Source organism: Typopeltis vanoorti, chromosome 20 (assembly GCF_054136105.1).
Source record: "Typopeltis vanoorti isolate ZY-2024b chromosome 20, IOZ_Tvanoo_1.0, whole genome shotgun sequence".
NCBI lineage: Eukaryota > Metazoa > Arthropoda > Arachnida > Uropygi > Thelyphonidae > Typopeltis > Typopeltis vanoorti.
In genome coordinates, this window is record NC_143568.1 from 100,235,749 (window position 1) to 100,256,242 (window position 20,494).

Genomic DNA, 20,494 nt, shown 5'->3' on the forward strand with positions numbered 1-20,494 from the left:
ACATTAGGAATCAGCATGAAAATTCCATGACAGTAATACAGGGAAAAATAAGAGGACTAGTGCAGAGTTTTACTGGACACTGGATCACTATTCAGGAAGTTGAGATCCCGAGTATTCGACTGTATCACTAAGCTGAAAAAACGTGTCATGTTGAAGGAAATAGCAAACCCCACCATTTATGCTTTGGAAAAAAGTGAAGCTAAACATGTGGTTGCCTGATTTTAAATTAAACGTTTCACCAGAGTTATTAATTCTCCCAGAATCCTCTCAAACTATGGCAAAGGTAGTACTTGGAACCAACTTTTTAGAGAAACATAAGTTCTCTGCGGTTTCTCAAAAAGGGAGATTTCCATATTGGGATTTAAGCAGGTTGCCTAGAAGAGAGGTAGTCAAAGGCGTCACGCTGGTGGAAATATTGATGAAATCAACACAGGGAATGACCATTACTAGTCGATAAGGAAGGGAGCGGTGGAAAGAAAAAATTTAGGTCAGAAAGACAGGGAAAATCCTTTGCTTGATCCCCCCAACTATTAGAGACAGTCGACTAAAAAGGAGGGGAACCTTACACATCTCAAGTGTCAAGGTAGCAGCATATGAGAAGGAAGATATAGAGGCCTCGATAAAGACTGTCAAGGAAGTAATAGAAGTAAACACATTAGAAAGAAATGATAGTAGAAGTCACCACCCAGGTAATGGGAGAAATAAAAAGAGAGCAAGAGATCGGAAGGGAATTGGACGCCCAAGGGATAATGATGATCGTGAGTCTCAACATCCATCGCACCGGAGAGAGCTCACGGATCAAACTGACGCCGTTCCCAGCTCAAAAATAGATGACAAACCTGAGTATTGTCCGACTCAGAGAATGCACGAAGAACGACAAAGAAACACTGTAAAAAAAAAAAAATTTCATCCGCATTCATGGCTTAAAATTTTTTCATGAAGGGGTGGGCCTTTGTAAAATTTGATGTAGCTTAAAATTTTACAAGCGCTTTACATTGATTTTTACAGAGGTCTCGTCTCAAATGTTTGTATTGTAAAAATAAACTTTGTATAAAAAATGTATATAGTCCGATGAGAAATCAACCCTCCCAAATGTAGTGAACAAAGAATGGCTAAAACTAGTAACAACAAGAGAAAATGCTGTGTCACTGGAAACTGTATGTTATTGTTCTAACTAAGTCAACCTACTCAAATATAGTAAACAAAGAATGTTTAAAAATTAGTAACAACAAGAGAAAATGCTGTGTCACTGGAAACTGTATGTTATTGTTTTAACTAAGTGCTTTGGAACCCTTTGTTTACAAGCTCTGTGTATGCCCACCTCAAGGTCATTCTTAAAAGGGTCAGTGCAGATCAGACAAGATTCCTCTGTCCGACAAATTGGATTTTAGATGACGGCTTTTAGAAGATTTCCTCTCCTAGAACCACTAGGAGAAGAAAGAAATGGTCGGGTTTAATAACAGATCAAGGAGTCGCGCTGAATTCTTCGGGGGTCTAAACCCTTCATGCAAGGTCCTGGAGAAGGGGAGATAAAAGGGCATACGACTATACGGCGTAGTTATGCCAGAGGTCAGAGATCAGCCGGAATAAAGAGAGAATCGCCAATAGATATACCGGAGGCAGCCTAGATCAGATGGCGATGCAGCGGGAGGTCAATCGAAGCCAGTAACCGAATAGAGAACTTCAGCGCTGGAAAACTTGCACTGCCACTTGGACAAGATCGCATGTGCACCGTTTGCTGAAACCTCGTGCCCAAGCTTTCGAGTACCGAAAGTTTGCATTCCAAACCCCACCACCATCCTGATGAGGTGCCAGTAAAGCGAGACACTGTGGAAGAAATCCAGTGCCTGAAAGGAAGAAAAGTACTCTAGTGCAGAACCTTGAATGAGTGCACGACACAGATGACAGAGCTTATGCGAGTTTGTTCCATTTTATACTATATATTTCTTTTATGTAATCTAGGAGAAATAATTTAGATGGATTTAAAGAACTAGGTATTAACGGTGTCTATAGGAAAGACAATTGTGAGATAACTTGGCATAACAAGTTAATTTCTTTATGAGTAGTTTAGAGTTTTAATCAATGAGCAGAGAAGTAAATTGAATATTTATGCTGTATAGTTTGTTTAGAATTGTAAGGGGAAGTTTCTTTTTTTAACGCTGAATATTAGCAGGAAGGTAAAGAGAGTAACCTCCCCATCGTTTAACTCAGTGGTTGCCAAAGGAGTCAATATGACATTGTTAGGGGTCGATTTGGGCTCAGGGGTCAACAGAAAAATATAAGACATCATTGTATGGGTAATATTTAATTCGGTTAACTTGGATTACCTCCATGACAAAAGACATGGAGGTAATGACAACGCAATTAAGAGTGAATCGTGGGATCAGTACCTCCATCTTACAGGTCCTATTCGTGGACCTGTAAGATGGAGTAAGGTCATGAAAATAGTTACTGAGGCCAATCAAGTAGGCCAAAATGACGTATTTACCAATAAACGGATGTTGGTGGTTCCTGCCGGCCAGCGCAGTGGGAGCGAGATTGCAACACATGCGTGGTTCTTATTTACTGATACTTACAAGTATTCAATCCCAGTCTCATTTTTGAGCATCGACATACAAGTGAGCATATGTTGATGCACTCACTTGTATTATAACGATTGAATTATAATTCAATCGTTATTCATTCACGAACTAAACTTCTCTATGTTGAAGAGTTGAGCAGCACTGGTAGTAATACCAGTGATATAAATACCAGTAGTTTATTAATATCACTAGTAATACTAGTGATAGTAATAATAGTAGTAACAGTAATATAATAATATATACTATATTATACATACAATAAACATTGTAACTATAAGATAAACAATCTAAAAACTCACACATGCGTCTTTTTTTGCTTGTCCTATTATAATTACGTAATAGTAAAATATAGGGGGTTGATAAAAAGTCAAGAAACGCTTGAAGGGCTCGACACGCCAATGACTTTGGCGACCCGCTGGTTTAACTGATGTATTTTTGTCTTGAGTGTAAATAAATGTGTTTATTATTAGTCAACAGAGTGCCGCCTGATCTTTTCCTTACAATGCACTGTTCCTAAATAAACTCAGACCCGAGAGCGGGAAACAAATAAGGAATTATAAATGTAATTTAAGTGCTTGTAGACCATGACTGTTTATGCTATTTTATTTGAAGGAACATATGCTCCTTCAAATAAAATAGAAACATAGAGAGAGAGATCTACCGGCCATAGTACTGAGTCTTATGCCTAGAAAGGAATACTGATGGCGCAGTCAAAACAAATAAATTTTCCAGTATTCTTAGGTATACGACAAGTAATGCGAAAGGTGGAATAAATGTATGAAAGAATGAGCCACTAATGACATAACATAATAAAGTAGTAATAATATAAAGAGGCAAATATATAGAATAAAGATTACAATACAAATATAGAGCCTCTTTTATAACTGGATGCGTTTAGGTACTACGGCAAAGTCAAGGCCTTTAGCTAATGCACTAGTTTCAGCTTCAGATAACGGGCATCCAGATATATTCACAATCCATTTATTCGTAGGAGTGTGTCAGAGGTAATTTTTTTTTTTCCTTACTGTATAAAGATTCCTATTTTTGCATCAGTTTGCAAGAATATTTTTCATAAGAATGCACTAAAGATTGTTTAGAAACACGAAGAACGATATCCAATAATTCGTCATACAGGACAGCTAAAATTCTTCTTTCAAGATCCAAAATAGAATGAATATTAGATGCAAAATCTTTTTTTAGTCACCCAAAATTGGTTCCGTATCAAGGAAAAACTTGCACGAATATAAACTGTTATACATTCACAATATTTCAGCTGGAAAAGCACGATCTATAAACAAGTTGAAGGTACTGCCATTGGTAGTCCTCTGTCTCCACCTTTGGCAAACTATTTTTTGAACCATCTGGAAGACACCTTGTTCTTGTCCATTCATCCCCAACCCTCTCTCTTTGGTTTCGTTATGCTGACGATGTCTTTGCTATTTGGCCGCATGCTGAAGAGGAACTTACTACATTCCTACAACAGATCAATAGCCTTCACCCACATATTCAGTTCACCATGGAAACAGAAATGGCTGGTAGTTTACCTTTCTTGGACATCCTTCTTACATGCACAGCCTCTGGTAATTTATCAACCAGTGTTTATCAAAAACTAACCTTTATTGGCAGATACATTCTTCAAAAGTCTGTTCAGCACACCTCTCAAAAAATTGGTGTTATCAAGTCTTTAATTAATAGAGCACATAAAGTGTGCTCCTCTCCCTCAAGCTTACAACAAGAACTTTTCACTATCAAAAAGTAATAGAATTTAATGATTACAACCCTAATCAAATCCAGCAGATAATTGACTCCTATGTTCCAACACCTCAGGATTCTTCAACAAACTGCAAGGTTCCAATCCCTTATATCTCTGGCATCTCAGAACCGATTGGCAGAATTTTGAAGAAGTATCATCTCATTCCCACATTTTCCTATCAACAAAATTTCTCACTCATTGCCATCTACAAAAGACAAACTGGCACCTCTATCATTAGCTTGTGTTTACCAGATACTGTGTGGATATAATTTAACATACTTTGGACAAACAGGCCATTCTGTGGAAAAAAATAATGAAGTAACATCAGTATTATATCGAATACATGAAACCTCAAAAGTCTGGTGTGGCACAACATGGTATTGACACTAAACACAACATCCAGTGGGATAAAACTTGTCTTCTCCATAGATTCAAGTTTAAATACGAATGCCTTTTCAAAGAAAGTTGCGAAGCCCTTTTACATTGGCCAAATTTGAATCAAAATGATTGTCTCTCTCTCCCAAAAGTCTGGGAGATTCTTATCTTATGTAACCATCAAAGAAATAATTTTTAAGAATTATTTAATAATATTTTATTAATATTAATTTCTAGCATGCTGCAACAATTTTTAATTGGTAATCAACGACTGTTACGTACTTTGTATTCCATTACTTTGAATTGTTTGTTCTACACTGATGATGTACTGTTAATTTCAGTATGAAATATTTGTACCTTTATTTCATCAAAGTTAATTACTGTGGTTATCGTGTAATTTATTATTTATAGTTATGCCACAGGTATATTTAAAGATTAGTCCCTCTGTTGATTTTGTGTTCGAGAAATAGGTTATTTGTGTGTTTATCGTTAAATATTTTGCGATATTTTGTGCAACATGGCTCCCTACATGCCCAATCAAAAAAACTTAGTGAAGAATCACAGAAAAAGAGGTGAGCAATTGATCTTGAAATGATGTTGAAAATTAAAAAGCAACATGAAGCTAGTAAGCCCGTTGTGATTGCGCATGACTTTGGACGGTCTCATTTTACATTGACGACCATTTTGAAAAATAAGGATAAAATCGTAGAGGCTGTGAAGGGATCTGCTTCCGTTAAATCAACGACAGTGACAAAGCAACGAAAGGGCCTATCGGTGATATGAAAAAGCCACTTGCATCATGGATAGAAGACCTGAACCAAAAGCGCATATCCCTTAGCACTATGACCATAACTGCTAAGGCACTAAGTCTCTTCAACATGTTGAAGGGCCCGATTATGACTGAATTCAATGCGTCTTCCAATTGATTCATGAGATTCGAGCAAATTTTGTGCTGCATAATGTGAAAATGTATGGTGAATCTGCAAGTGACCATGAGAAGCCTGCCAAGGAGTTTGTGGAGAAATTGGATAATAATATTATGGGGGGGATTATTATTTGCCACAGGAAAATTTTTAATAAGGATGCGATCCCCTTGTTTTGGAAAAAATATGTCCAAGCAGACATTCATCCACCAAAAGCTATAATCTGTGCCTGGTTTCTAAACTCTTAAACACCATATTACGATTCTGTTAGGGGGTAATGTGGCTGGATATAAACTGACACCATTTGTGATATGGCACAGTGAGAATCCATAAGCCTTCAAAAACATTAGGAAGCATATTCTTCCGGTTCATACTGGTGCAATAAGAAGTCGTGGATGACTCAAAAATTGTTTGAGGATACTTTAATCAACTGTTATGCGAGTGAAATGAAAAACTATTGTGTGAAAGAATATGTAGAATTTAAAATAAATTTTATTTATTCTAGATAATGCTCCAGGCCATCCACCTTACATCGGTGATCTTTACCCCACGAGATCATGGGGTAAAGATCCAAACACAACTTCATTGATCCAACCGATGGATCAGTGGGTGGGTTCTTTCAGAGTTTAAGACTTATTATCTATGGAGAACTTTTTCACAAGCCATTTCTGCCACTGAAGGAAATGATCAGACTCTCATGCAATTCTGCAAAGCAATAAATATTTATTATGCTATTAAAAATATTCCCATAGCTTGGGACGAAGTGACCTCTCAGCATAAGAGTGGCATATGAAAAAAAAGACATTAAAAAGGTTTGTGCAAGATTTTGGAAATTTTGAAAAAAAATGAAACCGTTTGTAAACTGAGTGCAGAAATAGTGGGCCTAACAAACAATCTGAATCTCAAAGTGAATGATGATGACATGGTTCAACTCATAGAAAGTGCCCGTGAAGAGTTGACCAACGAAGAATTGGTTGTGGAGGAACAACGTTGCAGAAGAGGAAGAAGGAAAGGAAGAGTGAAAAGAGAAACAAGATGTAATTAAACAGTTCACAGTGAAGGGTCCTGCAGAAATATTCACTGAAGTTAGCAATGTTCTCAAAATCGCTGAAGAGATGGACCCAATGTTGAATGCTACTTATTAGTAGAAAGGAAAGTACATGATATGTTTGTTTGCTATAAACAAATTTATGATGAAAAGAAGAAGAGGAATAAGGGAAGCACATCAGACATTTTCATCAAAAAACAAAAGGTTACACCAGAAGAGCTGCAGTCTGGTCCTTCACATAGGGAAGGTAATGAAAATGTGATTGTGGAGGAAGATTTGGGTGATTATTCTCCTGTTTTATAGTGGCAGTAATGCACAGTACAGTTTTATAAGGTTTAAAAATTAAAATGACAATATACTAATTATGGTTAAGTCCCTAACCCCTATAACTCTGCTGATTTAATGTATCGACTTATGTCCAACCGACTTGCATCCTGCTGAATGGAACAGAACCCCGACATAAGTCGAGGGATGACTGTACAATCTTTCTATTAACAAATACAATATGTAGCATTCCACTTGCACTACTACTTCATCATATGAGTTCTTCAAAATTTTCTTACTTTTTTAATAAGCCGAAATATGTTTATTTTATTAATAAAAAAAGCTTAAATTAATATGTTTATATTTATTTTATTTATCATTTTCTTTCAATGGTAATTCCATCCACGAGTACTTGTTCAACCGACAGTACATTAGTACTGTGGATAGCAGAAAGGTGAGAAGAAATCTCTTAACATTGGATTTGAAGAGTGTAGATTGTACTTTGAAAAATACTTGAGGGGAAGACTGTTCCAAGAGTCAGCAATAGGAGGAATAAATGAATGAATGAAAATGAAGAAAAAATTTGTTCTAAGAGTTTGTAACTGAACTGGGAAAGAGCATTTGAATAGCTACTCCATGAGTTTTAAGAAATTCAGAAAGTAGGAAACATCAATGCATTCTGATGAGCCACATCAATGGAAATATTTTTAGAAAATGCAAACTATAGAAACTAAATGTCTGTGTGCAAGAGAATGGAGTGAATAAGTGACAGATGGGTCATTAACCAACTTAAATGCTCTTTTCTGTACTGAGACAGGTGTTTTTATGGAGTTGAAGACAAAAATACAGCTTACCGCAAGTGACTCACTTCAAGAACTCCAGCTTTATACTCTGCCTACACCAAAGCACACAACATATGCAAATCAGATATGAACAGATCCAAGTCTGATTTCACAAAGGCCAATAGCAAAAAACTAGCCTCCTGTCCAAATGGAAGTCTTGCCTTCTGGTCCCTCGCTAAGGATGTTGGATGCAATGCTTGCTCTCCTGCACTTCCACCCATCTCTCATCTTGTTGGCACCAATGTAACTTCACCCAAAGATAAAGCTGACCTCCTGGCATCACTCTTATCCTCAAACTCCTGCATCAATGACCAAAGGAAATAACCTCCTACCATACTAGAATCCAAGCAACAAATGTCTCCTTTAGTTTTTCGAGAAAAAGAAATCAGGAAACTACTAAAAAACTTGGATACTAAAAAGTCTCTTGGTGCTGATGGCACCTCTCCTATGGTTCTCAAATATTGTGTTTCAGAATTAACACCTATCCTGCAGTCCCTATAATCTGCTATACATATCTGGTACTTATCCCGAGGCATGGAAGCAATCTCATATCTATTCTATTCCAAAAAAGGGTGACAGAAGTCAACCATCAAACTGCTGACCAATTGCCATCACTTCAGTCCTTTCCAAAATAATGGATAAAGTCATCAATAGTCAACCCCTCCACTACTCAAAGGCCCACCAATTAATCAACGACCACCAATACAAATTCTGCCATTCAAGATCCATAGCTGGCCTTGCAGTTTACATCACCCACCACTGGACATGTGCCATGAAAAAAGTTCAGAGAAACTTGTGCTGTTGCCCTTGACATTTCGAAACCCTTTGAACATGTGTGGCATTGTGGCCTTTTCAACAAACTACCATCTTTTGGTCTCCCTTCTACTCTCTGTAATTGGATAGCCAGCTTTCTCTCTGGTCATTCTCTGTGAGTCATGGTAGATGGCTTCCTCACTTCAAGCTTCACTATCAACGCTGGAGTTTCTCAAGGCTCCATCCTATCAACTTTCTCGTTCATAAATGACCTACTCACAATCACCACTAATCCTATCCCCAGCTTTGCTAATGATAGTACCCTCCCGTCCTACTCATCATTCAAGAAACCATGCAGTATGCTGACATCCCAGGCTACAAGATCATCTACAACCAGTACTCTAAACACTGATCTTCATACTATCCTTCAATGGAGTGAGGACTACCTTGTTATGTTCAAGGCAACCAAAACACAGTCTTGTCTTTTCTCTTAAAAAAGAGCTCTCAGTACCATTAATAACACACAAATCACCAGACAAGATCAGTTCTTTCTGCATGGACTAATATTTACTTCTAGTCTCTCCTGGCATAAACACATCACATCAATAGCTTCCACAGAATCAAAGAAATTAGGCATTCTCTTTCGTTCAAAAGGATATTTTACACTCAACAACTCTTAACTATATACAAATCCCAAATCTGCCCATACATAGAATACTGCTCACATGTTTTGGGGTGGTGCACGTAAACTTGCATTAAGATTTTAGAGAAGTTAGTAAGAACTTAAATACAGAAATGGGTAGACAATCATTCTATACTCTGCAGGGAACAGCATGGGTTTACTAAAGGAAGGTCATGTTTTAGCAATTTGCTCATATTTTATAACAATGTTACAGCCGAGTTGGATAAAGGAAATGGGTGTACTATGATAATGTTGGATTTTTCTAGGGCATGTGATAGGATACCACACGATAGGCTGTTGCGTAAACTGGAGAATATGGGATTGGAATATAATCTATTCACTTGGATCAGGGGATGGTTAACAGACAGATATCAAAAAGTGGTATACAGTGGGTGTGAATCTACCAGATTTAAGGTAGCCAGTGGTACTTCAGGGTTCAGTCCTTGGGCCATTATTATTCAATCTATACATTAATGACTTCAAGCAGGGTCTATCATCAGATTTGCAATTGTTTGCTGATGATGCAAAGATAGGCAGGGCAATCAGGTATGCTACTGATATTCAGCAATTACAAAATGATTTGAATAGACTGGAAATCTGGGCAAACGAAAATGGCACTCAGTTTAATGTTAGTAAGTGTAAAGTTATGCACTTTGGCATGATTAGAGATCCAGCGGCATATTATATTAGCGGGGTTATGCTACAAGAAACTGAAGAGGCAAGGGATCTTGGTGTATTGGTGGATAAGAATTTAAAGTTCAAAGGTCACATAGCAAAAGTTGCAAATACAACTCAGAGGATAATTTCTATGCTGAAGCGAACCTTGACATGTAAGGATAAGGAAGTAATATTGCCTCTTTATAAGGCTTTGATAAGACCACACTTGGATTACTGCGTGCAGATTTGGTCTCCTGGGTTTCAAGGGGATAAAGAAGCTGTGGAAAGGGTGCAAAGCAGAGTTACAAAGATTATATCCGGATTATGAGGACAGATTGCGAGTATGTGGATTACAGACTAACAGGAGAAAGGGGGGGGGTGATATGATAGAGGTCTATAAACTTTTGAATGGGTGTTATAGCATTTCAAATGATGAAATTTTTTGTTATATGGAAGGCAGGGAGAGAACACAGGGACATCCATGGAAGTTAAGGTTGTTCTCAGCCAAGAAAAGGGTAAGAGCTAGGTTTTTCTCTCAGAGAGCAGTGAGTGAGTGAGTGGAATAATTTGCCCTTAGGAGTAGTGAGTGCATCTAGTGTAAATGAATTTAAGGGAAGGTACAATAGCTGGGCTGGGTAATTTACAGCATCCCTCGATGAGTCCTTGACTCCCTGGAGGTCTCAGATAATAATAATAATAATAATAAAATCATTAATGTCATCAAGAGGCAAGCAATTAGGCTCATAAGTGATCTCTCTCTTACAGATTCACTTCAACCTCTATCTCACAGATGCAGTGTTTCAGCACTGTGTCTATTCTACAGGTACGTCCATGATCACTGCTCCAGTGAACTGTCAACTATCATTCCTTCACTTTCAGTAACACCTGTTAATACAAGAGCAGCAGCTACTGCAGTTCCAGTAAAGCATTCCTTTACCGTGGCACTGCAAATACACTGAACCAGCTTCTTTTCTTCCTCTTTTATTCCATTCACTCTGTCCTCTGGAACAGCCTTCCTCGTGAAGTATTCCCAAACAATTACAATTCTTCAAAAAAACATCAATAAACGTCTTCAAAAAAACATCAATAAACTTCTATCTCAGTCCTCATCTGCACACACACACTAATGATGTGCTTATAGGTCTCTTCACCTCTTATGTATGATATGAGTATAAAAAAAAAAAATCCTAAATTATCCCAAAATTCCAACCACAAACAGCGTTTCAATCTCTAATGCTTAGTTACAACAGTTCACTGTAGTGCGTGAATGAAAAAGTATTTCTTTCTGTAGCATGTACAATGTTTTGATTTTTCTTTGTGTTAAGTTCAGCCATAAATGTTGACAAAGGTAAAAAAAAAATCTTAAGTTCCTATAATTCAATCAGAAATCTCTGAAGTAACTTCAGCTACATATGCTGAACAATGGTATGCACAAAAATCTTACATTGCTGCAATTCTTCCAGAAATGCCTCATATGGATCATATCTAGATTCCTTTTCTAGTAATATATCATAAATTTCAAAATACAGTGATATGTAAGTAAAGTTTTCCACTTTCTTTTTGAATATCATGGTTCTGGACATCATGCTTGAAGTGATGACTTTGTTCATTCTTTCTGCAAAGATTTATTTATTTATATCTAAACTATTACTGAGTAGCAGTTCAAGGGAGGGGAGGGGGATTTTTTTTTTTTTTTTGTAATATTAACCCCATACAAAAGGTTATAAACCTAGAGCACATTAGTGAGCATTAGTACTACTCACTGCTGGCTAAGTGGTTAGCATACTGCTCTTCAATCAACAACTGCAGGTTAGAATCTTGCCATTTGAGCACGGATGTTTGTTAATGTCTTTAGATGGGAGATGAATTTGATCACCTGCTGTGGGAGCACCACCACCACTGCTGTGCTTAATGGGGCCTGAAGTGACTTGGAAAAAGTTCCATGCTTGATCTCTAGAGCAGGAGTCCTAGATTATTAAAAAAATTAATAAAAAATACAAGTCAGCACAGTTAGCCTAGTGGCTGTGCGCTTTGCAACCATATGCCTGGGGAAGGAGTGTCCTAAGTTTGATTCCCATCGGTGATGTGAGGAGCTGAAGGATCTTTCTCAGCCGTAGCCAAGTTAGCTGGTCTTGGGCATGGACAGTACGATTTTTTCCCCAGTTTATCCTGGAGTTTTTCATCCTACAAAGCAGGCAAACCGGCATTGAGAACTCAACACTACGGACATAGGATACACCAGGGCATAGAGCTGTCCACCTTATCCTGAGAACGGTTTGAGGTCCGATGATTAATAAATCCTCGATGCTGCAAGGTAAAAGAGGGAAAAGGAAAATGAGAAAAAAATACAAAAGAAAAGACATAAAATTAATAAAATTAGAAAAAAAAATTCCTAGCTCACTCTCAGTATTAATGTATTATATGTTTACAACTGTTTGTAGATTAGGAGTCTAAAAAAAAATATCACTGATCTTAACCATTTGCTATGTTGTGTTGGAAAGTGGTTAAGAGGAGAAAAGAAATCTAGTGAGGTTTTTCTTGTACAGCTCAAAGCTGGTATCTCAGGGCAAACACTATGTGAAGAAGGCTGCTGCAGAACACAGAGGAATTCATCTGGCATATCAAAAGTTGGACTGTGAATGAATGTTGATCAGCTCACATTTTCCCATGCTTAGAGGCAATGGAAGAATGACCAAATCAATTCAATTCTATTAAAAGGCAAAAACAAAAAATGTCTGTGATAAAGTGATATAGGAGTGAACAAGTGAGATAGAAATCATCAATTAACCATGCTGCCTTCAATTGTCTTGTCTTGTCAGGTGTCTTCCAGGAGATCGACTATTGTGTCTCTCCAGCATGTCCTATTCTGCACCTCTCTGCTGCATTTGTCGTATGAGATAGATCAATTCATCTTATTTTTTTTCATCCACTCCAATCTTTGTTATCTTCTCTTTCTCTCAACAGTCCCTTTAAGAGTGTCCTTTGTAGGCAATTGCATCTAAGAATATGTCTGAAATAGCTGACTTTTCTCTTTTTAATTTATTTTATCAGGCTTCTGTTTTCACCTACAATCTCAAGTACCTCTTTGCTCTCAATTGTACAGCATCAAAAATTTTTTGAGGTTTTTGGTGCACTATCTAACCCAACTGGGTGAATAATGTTCTCACCCAAATGTGAGAACAGTATTCTAAAGTTGTCAAGATTTAGGATTTATATTATTATTATTATATCAGACCTCCAAGGAGTCAAAGCCATTGCAAATGCATTCACTATCTCTGCACTCACCACACTTTCAGGCCTACCACTCTTCACACAAAAAACTCACTCCTCACCTCCTTTTTCACACCTTCCTTAAGCACCCCAGGGGTGATTCTTGTTTTCCTCTGGTCTCCACCCATTCTATGAAATATCTTATTCACATTCATCTGATAATAACCCCTTACCCACTTATATGCCTCGATCGTGTCCTCCATCCTATCCACTAGACTCTGCAAACTGCATTCTCTTAATCTGTCTTCATAGTCAACATTTCAGAGACCAAAAACCATCTTAGTCAATCTTGTATGAACCCTTTCCAACATCTCTTTATCCTTCTGAAAACCAAGTGACCAAATCAACATCCAGTAATCCACATGCAGTCTGATCAAAACATTATAGTTCCACATGTCAATGTCTTACACGTTATTACAATAATTTGCTGTGCTAGCAAAATTGCAAAAGTTCAAATTAAGATAAAAAAAAAAAAATTTAGACTTAAAATATAACATATAAAAAATGGTCAAGTTTTATGGATGTTCTACAATACTCTTCTGATATTTGTTGGGAGGACACCAAGACAGTATATGTAGTTATACTTAAAAATATAATCATCATCATCATCAAATTCCTGCCATGTACTCTCAAGGGGCATACAGGATATGATAGTACCACACGAAAAATATTACACCATTACTAACTTCCTATCTACAATTTTCCTCCAAATCAGTCTGTTACTTGTCAAGACTCCAACATTATCAGATCTTATATTTCTATCGTCTGAGGCACTTTATACCGTATCAATCCACCTATATCTTAGTCTTCCTCTGGGTCATTTTGCTGCCAACCTGGCAGAGAACACTTGCTTTGCTAATCTTTCCTCGCCCATTCTGTTTAAGTGACCATACCACCTGAGATTAGCTCTGCTAATGCATTCCTGGATGCTGACAATGTCAAGTTCTTTCCTAATATCCTCGTTTTTAATATGATATTGCCATTAATGCCATCTGTTCATGCCTATAATCTTTCTCAGGACTCTCATGTCTACGGTCTCTAGTCTTTGGTCAGGTGTTTTACTTCTGACCCAGCTCTCAGATCCATAAGTTAAAACTGGTTTGAACACTGTCTTGTATACAGGTAATTTAGTGTTCGACTAATTTCTCTCTTATTCCATATGAATTTATTCAATTGACTTCCCACCATACCAGCTTTGCTGATTCTGTTGTCTATTTCTATATTTAATTTACCATCTTCAGTAAAAATCGTGCCTAAGTAGCTGAAATGTTTTACTTGTTCCACAGGTTCTCCATTCACAACACAGTTGACATTTTCAATGATTCTGCCTATTTTCATTGTCTTTGTCTTTTTATTGCTGACCTTCATACCATATCTATTACAATAACTGTTCAATTTAGTCAGAGAATCTTGCAGACTTGTAGCGGATTTATTTAGAAGTATAACATCATCTGCATAAAGCAAAGAGCTGACATTAACCATCTCCAATTTTGATATCATGTTCAATGCCACTTTCCTTCATAATGTGATCCATATAGATAATGAATAACAGAGGGGATAATGTACATCCTTGTCTCACAGCAGATTTAACATTAAACCATCTTCCTGTACTTCCTTCAATTCTAACTGCTGACTTACAACTCAAATAAAGACTAAGTATTGCTTGATATAATTGCCCCATTGACACCATATAACTGCAGCGTATTGAATAGCTTCTCTCTTGGCACCTTGTCATATGCCTTTTCCAAATCGACAAAACTTAAATACAGATCTTTGTTATATTCTCATGCTTTCTCGACTATTTATCGTAAAGTGAAGATCTGATCCTGACAGCCTCTATTTGACCTGAATCCAGCTTGTTTTTCACCAAGCTTTTCTTCAACAATTCTTCTCAACCGTTTCTCAAGTATACTTGCATAGATCTTGCCAGGAACACTCAGTAGGGAAATACCTCTGTAATTCTCACATGCAGTTTTATTGCCCTTTTCATATATGGGTACTATGAGAGCTCTACTCCAATCATCGGGAATTCATCCCTCTGTCCAGGCTTTTTGAACTATGCAGTGCAGCCACTGTAAGACTCTTATACCACACTTCAGCATTTCTGGTCGAATATCATCTATTCCTGCTGCCTTTCCACATTTCAAGCCTTTGATGGCTTTTTCTACTTCAAGTATGGATATGTATTCCTGAATGCATGCCTGGGCAGTGTTTTTTTAACACTGTGCTGTCATCACTGCTTGTTTCATTTAGCAGTTTTTCAAAGTAATTACTCCATACTTCAAGGATATCTTTTTCTCCCATTTTCATGTCACCATTATCATCTCTAACTCCTTTTACAGCACTCTTTCCTCCATTCCTAACATTCTTCAACAACCCCCAGAATATTTTGCCACCTTCTTGATATTTATTTTCTATATTCTTGCCAAAGTCCTCCCATGACTTTTGTTTAGCTAGTTTTACACAGTGTTTAGCATTCTTGCATTTGTCTCTATATTCTCTAAGAGCACAAGCTGACTTATTTGACAGGAACTTTTGATATGCTTTCTTCTTTTCCTTCACTGCCTCTTTAACTTCCTGTGTCCACCAGTTCACAAATAATTAGTACATGTAGTTATCTAGTGAAAGAAAGTAAAATTTGGTGAGTTTCCTCATAATACTACAAAGTGCTAGTTTACAAAATATATTACTTGTTATTGGTGATATTCTGCCAGACAAGCAGTATAAATCAATAATTAAAAGAAACACATGTATTAACCACAGTGAAAATTATTTAATTGTAAATATTTCATCCTAAGTATCTTAGGACATCATCAGTACAGTAGTTTAAAACAATAATACGAATAACATACAGTTAGGGAGCATGCTTACAATAGAATCTCATTAAATGTGCGTAACGTGTTACAGAAATTAAAAAAAAAAAAAAAAAATTATTTAACACAATTTTGTATGACAATTTCCCATACTTTAGGAATAGTAAGAACGTTGTTGCGGTTTAAGTTTGGTCTGCGTAGTAGGCTTCAGAACTTTCTTCGTATAAACGTTCATGTTTATATAAAGATCTATGTAAAAGTTTAGACTTTTCCCAATGGATCCTATGGTTTGGATTTTCAATTGCATGTTGAGAGAGGCCATATTTATGCGGTTTAAAAAGACGAATGTGGTCTTGATGTTCCGAGATGCATTTCTGAACAGACCTACCTGTCTGTCTTGTATGAAATTGTATGAAGAAATACAATTTTGCCAGTACTTACAAACCTATCAACCAAATTTACAACTTGTTACCTTCTCCTAAGGACAAACTCTCACCTTTGATGTTGCCTGGCATTTATGAGATTCCATGCTCATGCAAATTGTCTTACTTTGAACAGACAGGTAGGTCTGTTTGGAAATGCATCTCGGAACATCAAGACCACATTCGTCTTTTTTAAACCGCAGAAATCTGGCCTCTCTCAACACAGAATTGAAAATCCAAACCATAGGATCCATTGGGAAAAGTCTAAACTTTTACATAGATCTTTATATAAACATGAACATTTATACAAAGAAGGTTCTGAAGCCCTACTACACAGACCAAACTTAAACTGCAATGACGTTCTTACTATTCCTAAAGTATGGGAAATTGTCATACAAAATTGTGTTAAATAATTTTTTTTTAATTTCTGTAACACGTTATGCACATTTAATGAGATTCTATTGTAATCATGCTCCCTAACTGTATGTTATTCCTATTATTGTTTCAAACTACTGTAGTGATGATGTCCTAAGATACTTAGGATGAAATATTTACAATTAAATAATTTTCACTGTGGTTAATACGTGTGTTTCTTTTAATTATGATCGCACCACAGGTTTCGTCATTTAAAAAAGCATAAATCAATGATTAATAAACTACTAGTAGTTTATTAATAATTTGGATTTTTTCCATGCTATTTGGCTGATCTATATACAAGGTGGTATCAAAAAGTTTCGAGACTAGCTCTGTTTACGAGAAATTATTTTATTTATCTATGTTTACACACTATCACCTTCAAAATTGTTCCCTTGCATATCAATACAATGCTCCCAGCATTCTTGCCACTTCTGGAATGTGTCCTGGAAGTCTTCTTTTCGAAGCATGTCAAGCATCTTCTGCAATTCGCGTTGGATCTCTACAATGGTGTCAAAACGTGAGCTTTGAGCTGGATCTTCATCTTCAGGAAGAGGGTGAAATCTGCAGGAGCCAAATCTGACGAGTAGGGTGGGTGCAGAAGTGAGATCATGTTGTTTCTGACAAGAAACTCATGTGTGAGAAGAGCTCAGTGACAGGGTGTATTGTCGTCGTGGAGCATCCAGTTTTTCGCACGCCACAGATCTGGTTGCTTTCGCCGAATGTCCTCCCTCGGATGCCTTAAAACCTGGCAGTAGAACTCGCTATTGACGGTCTGGCCCCTGAGGACGAATTCTCGATGCACAATGCCGCGAATATCGAAAAAGACGATGAACATGCACTTGGTCGAGCTGCGGACCTGCCTCGCCTTTTTCGGTCGTGGGCTCTTCCACTGTGAAGACTGTTGCTTCGTATCAGGGTCGTACCCATACACCCAAGTTTCATCACCGGTAATGATCCTCGAATTTCACGTTTTTTTTAAATGTGAATTTCATGTTTGCTCTTTGTTTTAACTTGCTGTCCATGATGAAATCACAGCTGTGGTAACGCAGGTGGTCAGAATAACATCAGTTGCACAGTTCCTGATGTACAACAGGATGATGTCTTTTGGCACACTGACTTGTGAAGGTAGGTGCTCCCTGTGACTGTGCTTGCAGCCTTGTGCTGCCATCTGTTGGTGTGTTACAAACCTAGTCTTGAAACGTTTTGATACCACCTCGTATATCTCACAAATAGCTAAGTTAATATAGAGTATTTATGCATCTTACCTGCAGCCATAAATAAGCACTATGCTTTCATCTGTAGGCCACTGGCATACAGCAATCCTCAAATCTTGTGTAATTTCTTGGTTTCCAAAGAGATGAACTTCTGAAACCTACAGAATGTTTACTTATAAATACTAATAACAAGAAATAATGCCAATTAATCATTTAAAACAGAAGCAATAACAAAAATTTTCAACTGATATTTAAAAAAAAAATAAAATAACTCAAGGACCAGTGTTTTGAAAAGAATATTTTCACTGAAACTGTTTCAAAATGCACACACTGTTCAGAATCAGCATATGTGTATGTCTCATACATTAATTCTGAGCAAATATAGCTGCTCAGGGACTTATCTCCTCATATTAATTTGATGGTCATTCAAAAGACTGCCAATTTTTTTTGGGGGGGGGGGGGGGGGGAATTATTTCAGATCTCAATGGTACACATCTTAACTGATATATTTTTCATAGAAGCAAAGACATGCTTTATTTTTATTTTATTTTATTTTTTCCAGATTAATTAATGATATCTGTTTCATTCTACATCAAATTTTAATATATAACAATTTATTCATTTCATGATAATTAATAAATTATGTTAAATTATGAATTAAACATAATTTTAATGTCTCCATTATATATTAGATTCAAAGGTCTGTAATGGTTAAGTTACTAGGCTTCAGGAAAAAAAAAAACCTCAATAATGCTACAACACAGTCGTTAAGCCTACTTCCATAGTCTACTATGTCTGTTAACTGCATGCTGATTAATTTTAACAGTATAGATAAGAACACAGACAAATAAGAAAACTATTTATTAATTTATTGCTGATATTTCACTGGTATTCTATCCTGCATCTTCAGAGCACAAAAAAAAACAGTTTGTCACAGTACATGGGACAACAACAATCCAGTATAACAATGGCATTAGTTTGAACTGTGTGTATTTTCTACTGATTTGTTTTATAAGATATAAAACACTGCCAACTTTTATGAAACCAGATAACCAAACTTCAGCTGAAAATCCCTAATAAAGATACTTCATGTCTTACAGAGAATTCAAACCTGTCTTTCCAACTAAAAGGCATTATTATTGCTGACTAAGTTACAGATGCTCCATGCAGTTTTATTAAAAATAAATGAACTTTTTTATTTACTAAATAAATGACTACAAATGCAAGATAGGCATTATTTTATACATTATCCAAGTGAAATATACTTGGATAATGTATCTTTTTTAATGACAATCCAACATAAAATACTGGATGCCAACAGCACACAATTAGTACCATGAGCAAGGGAAAGAATCTCTGCACATATCTCAATAGCATGTGTGTGTGTGTGAGAGAGAGAGAGTGATAAGTGTGATTGGAATCATCATTTGGCTTGATCACACAATTCTTTTAAGCATATTCTGTCACAGAATGATCAAGTATTCTAGACACACTCTTTCTTCAACATCACTTCCATGGTCATATTGGTAAAGTGGACAGTGCTGATGGATTCAGTGGCAAGTCCTGAAGAAAACACTGAGTGATTCAACCAAACAGGCAAGTGGTGAGACTGTAAGGATAGAAAAATCAGAACTCCATGGTGGACACAGGACGTTAATGAGGCAGTGAAAGAAGAAGAAAGCATATCGAAAGTTCCTGGTAAACAAGTCAGCTTGTTCTCTTAGAGAATAAAAAAACAAATGTAATAAAGCTAAACACTGTGTAAAACTAGCTAAACAAAAGTCATGGGAAGACTTTGGTAAGAAAATAGAACATAAGAACAACAGAAGATAAGAACTCTAGGTCTGGCTCCCACTGATGAGACCTCAATAAAGGTTGAAACTGGTCTGGGTAGTGACCTAACCTTAATGCATAACATTATACATGTCTACAAGGAGATGTGCTTTGCATTATGGGATACTAAGGCAAGTGATGAGAAGTCATATCACCTTTACAATGAGTTGTCCCAGTCCTGAAAGTACTTCAGGCGCAAACTTTGTTTGCTTACACTTGGATAAAGGATAAAACCAAATATATAATTAGCATAAGAACAATATCAGGAAGGTGGCAAAATATTCTGGAGGATGTTGAAAAAGCTCAGAAATGAAGGAAAGAGTGTTGTAAAAGGAATTAGACATGAAAACTGGAGAAAAAGATATCCTTAATGTAAGGAGTAATTACTTTGTAAATTTGCTAAATAAAACACGCAGTGATGGGAGCACAGTGGTATCAAACGCTGACCAGACATGCAATCAGGAATACATATACAGGAGTAGATGATATTCAACCAGAAATGCTCAAGTATGGAGGTATAAAAGTCTTGCAATGGCTGCACTGCATAGTTCTGAAGGCCAGGATAAAAGAACGAATTTCAGATGATTGGAGTAAAGCTCTCATAGTACAAAAAGGGAAATAAAACCGACTGTGAGAATTACAAAGG

General features: G+C 36.8%; 1 protein-coding gene across 2 annotated transcripts in view; it reads right to left on the minus strand.

Annotated features, from left to right (window-relative positions):
* LOC150095712 (uncharacterized) overlaps nucleotides 1–20,494 on the minus strand; it is a 200,006-nt gene that overhangs the window by 123,640 nt on the left and 55,872 nt on the right. For both annotated transcript variants that reach the window (XM_090410298.1, XM_090410297.1), the window contains exon 4: nucleotides 18,067–18,173. In XM_090410298.1, coding sequence (XP_090266424.1) covers nucleotides 18,067–18,173 — 107 coding nt within the window. The remainder of the gene's footprint in view (nucleotides 1–18,066; nucleotides 18,174–20,494) is intronic.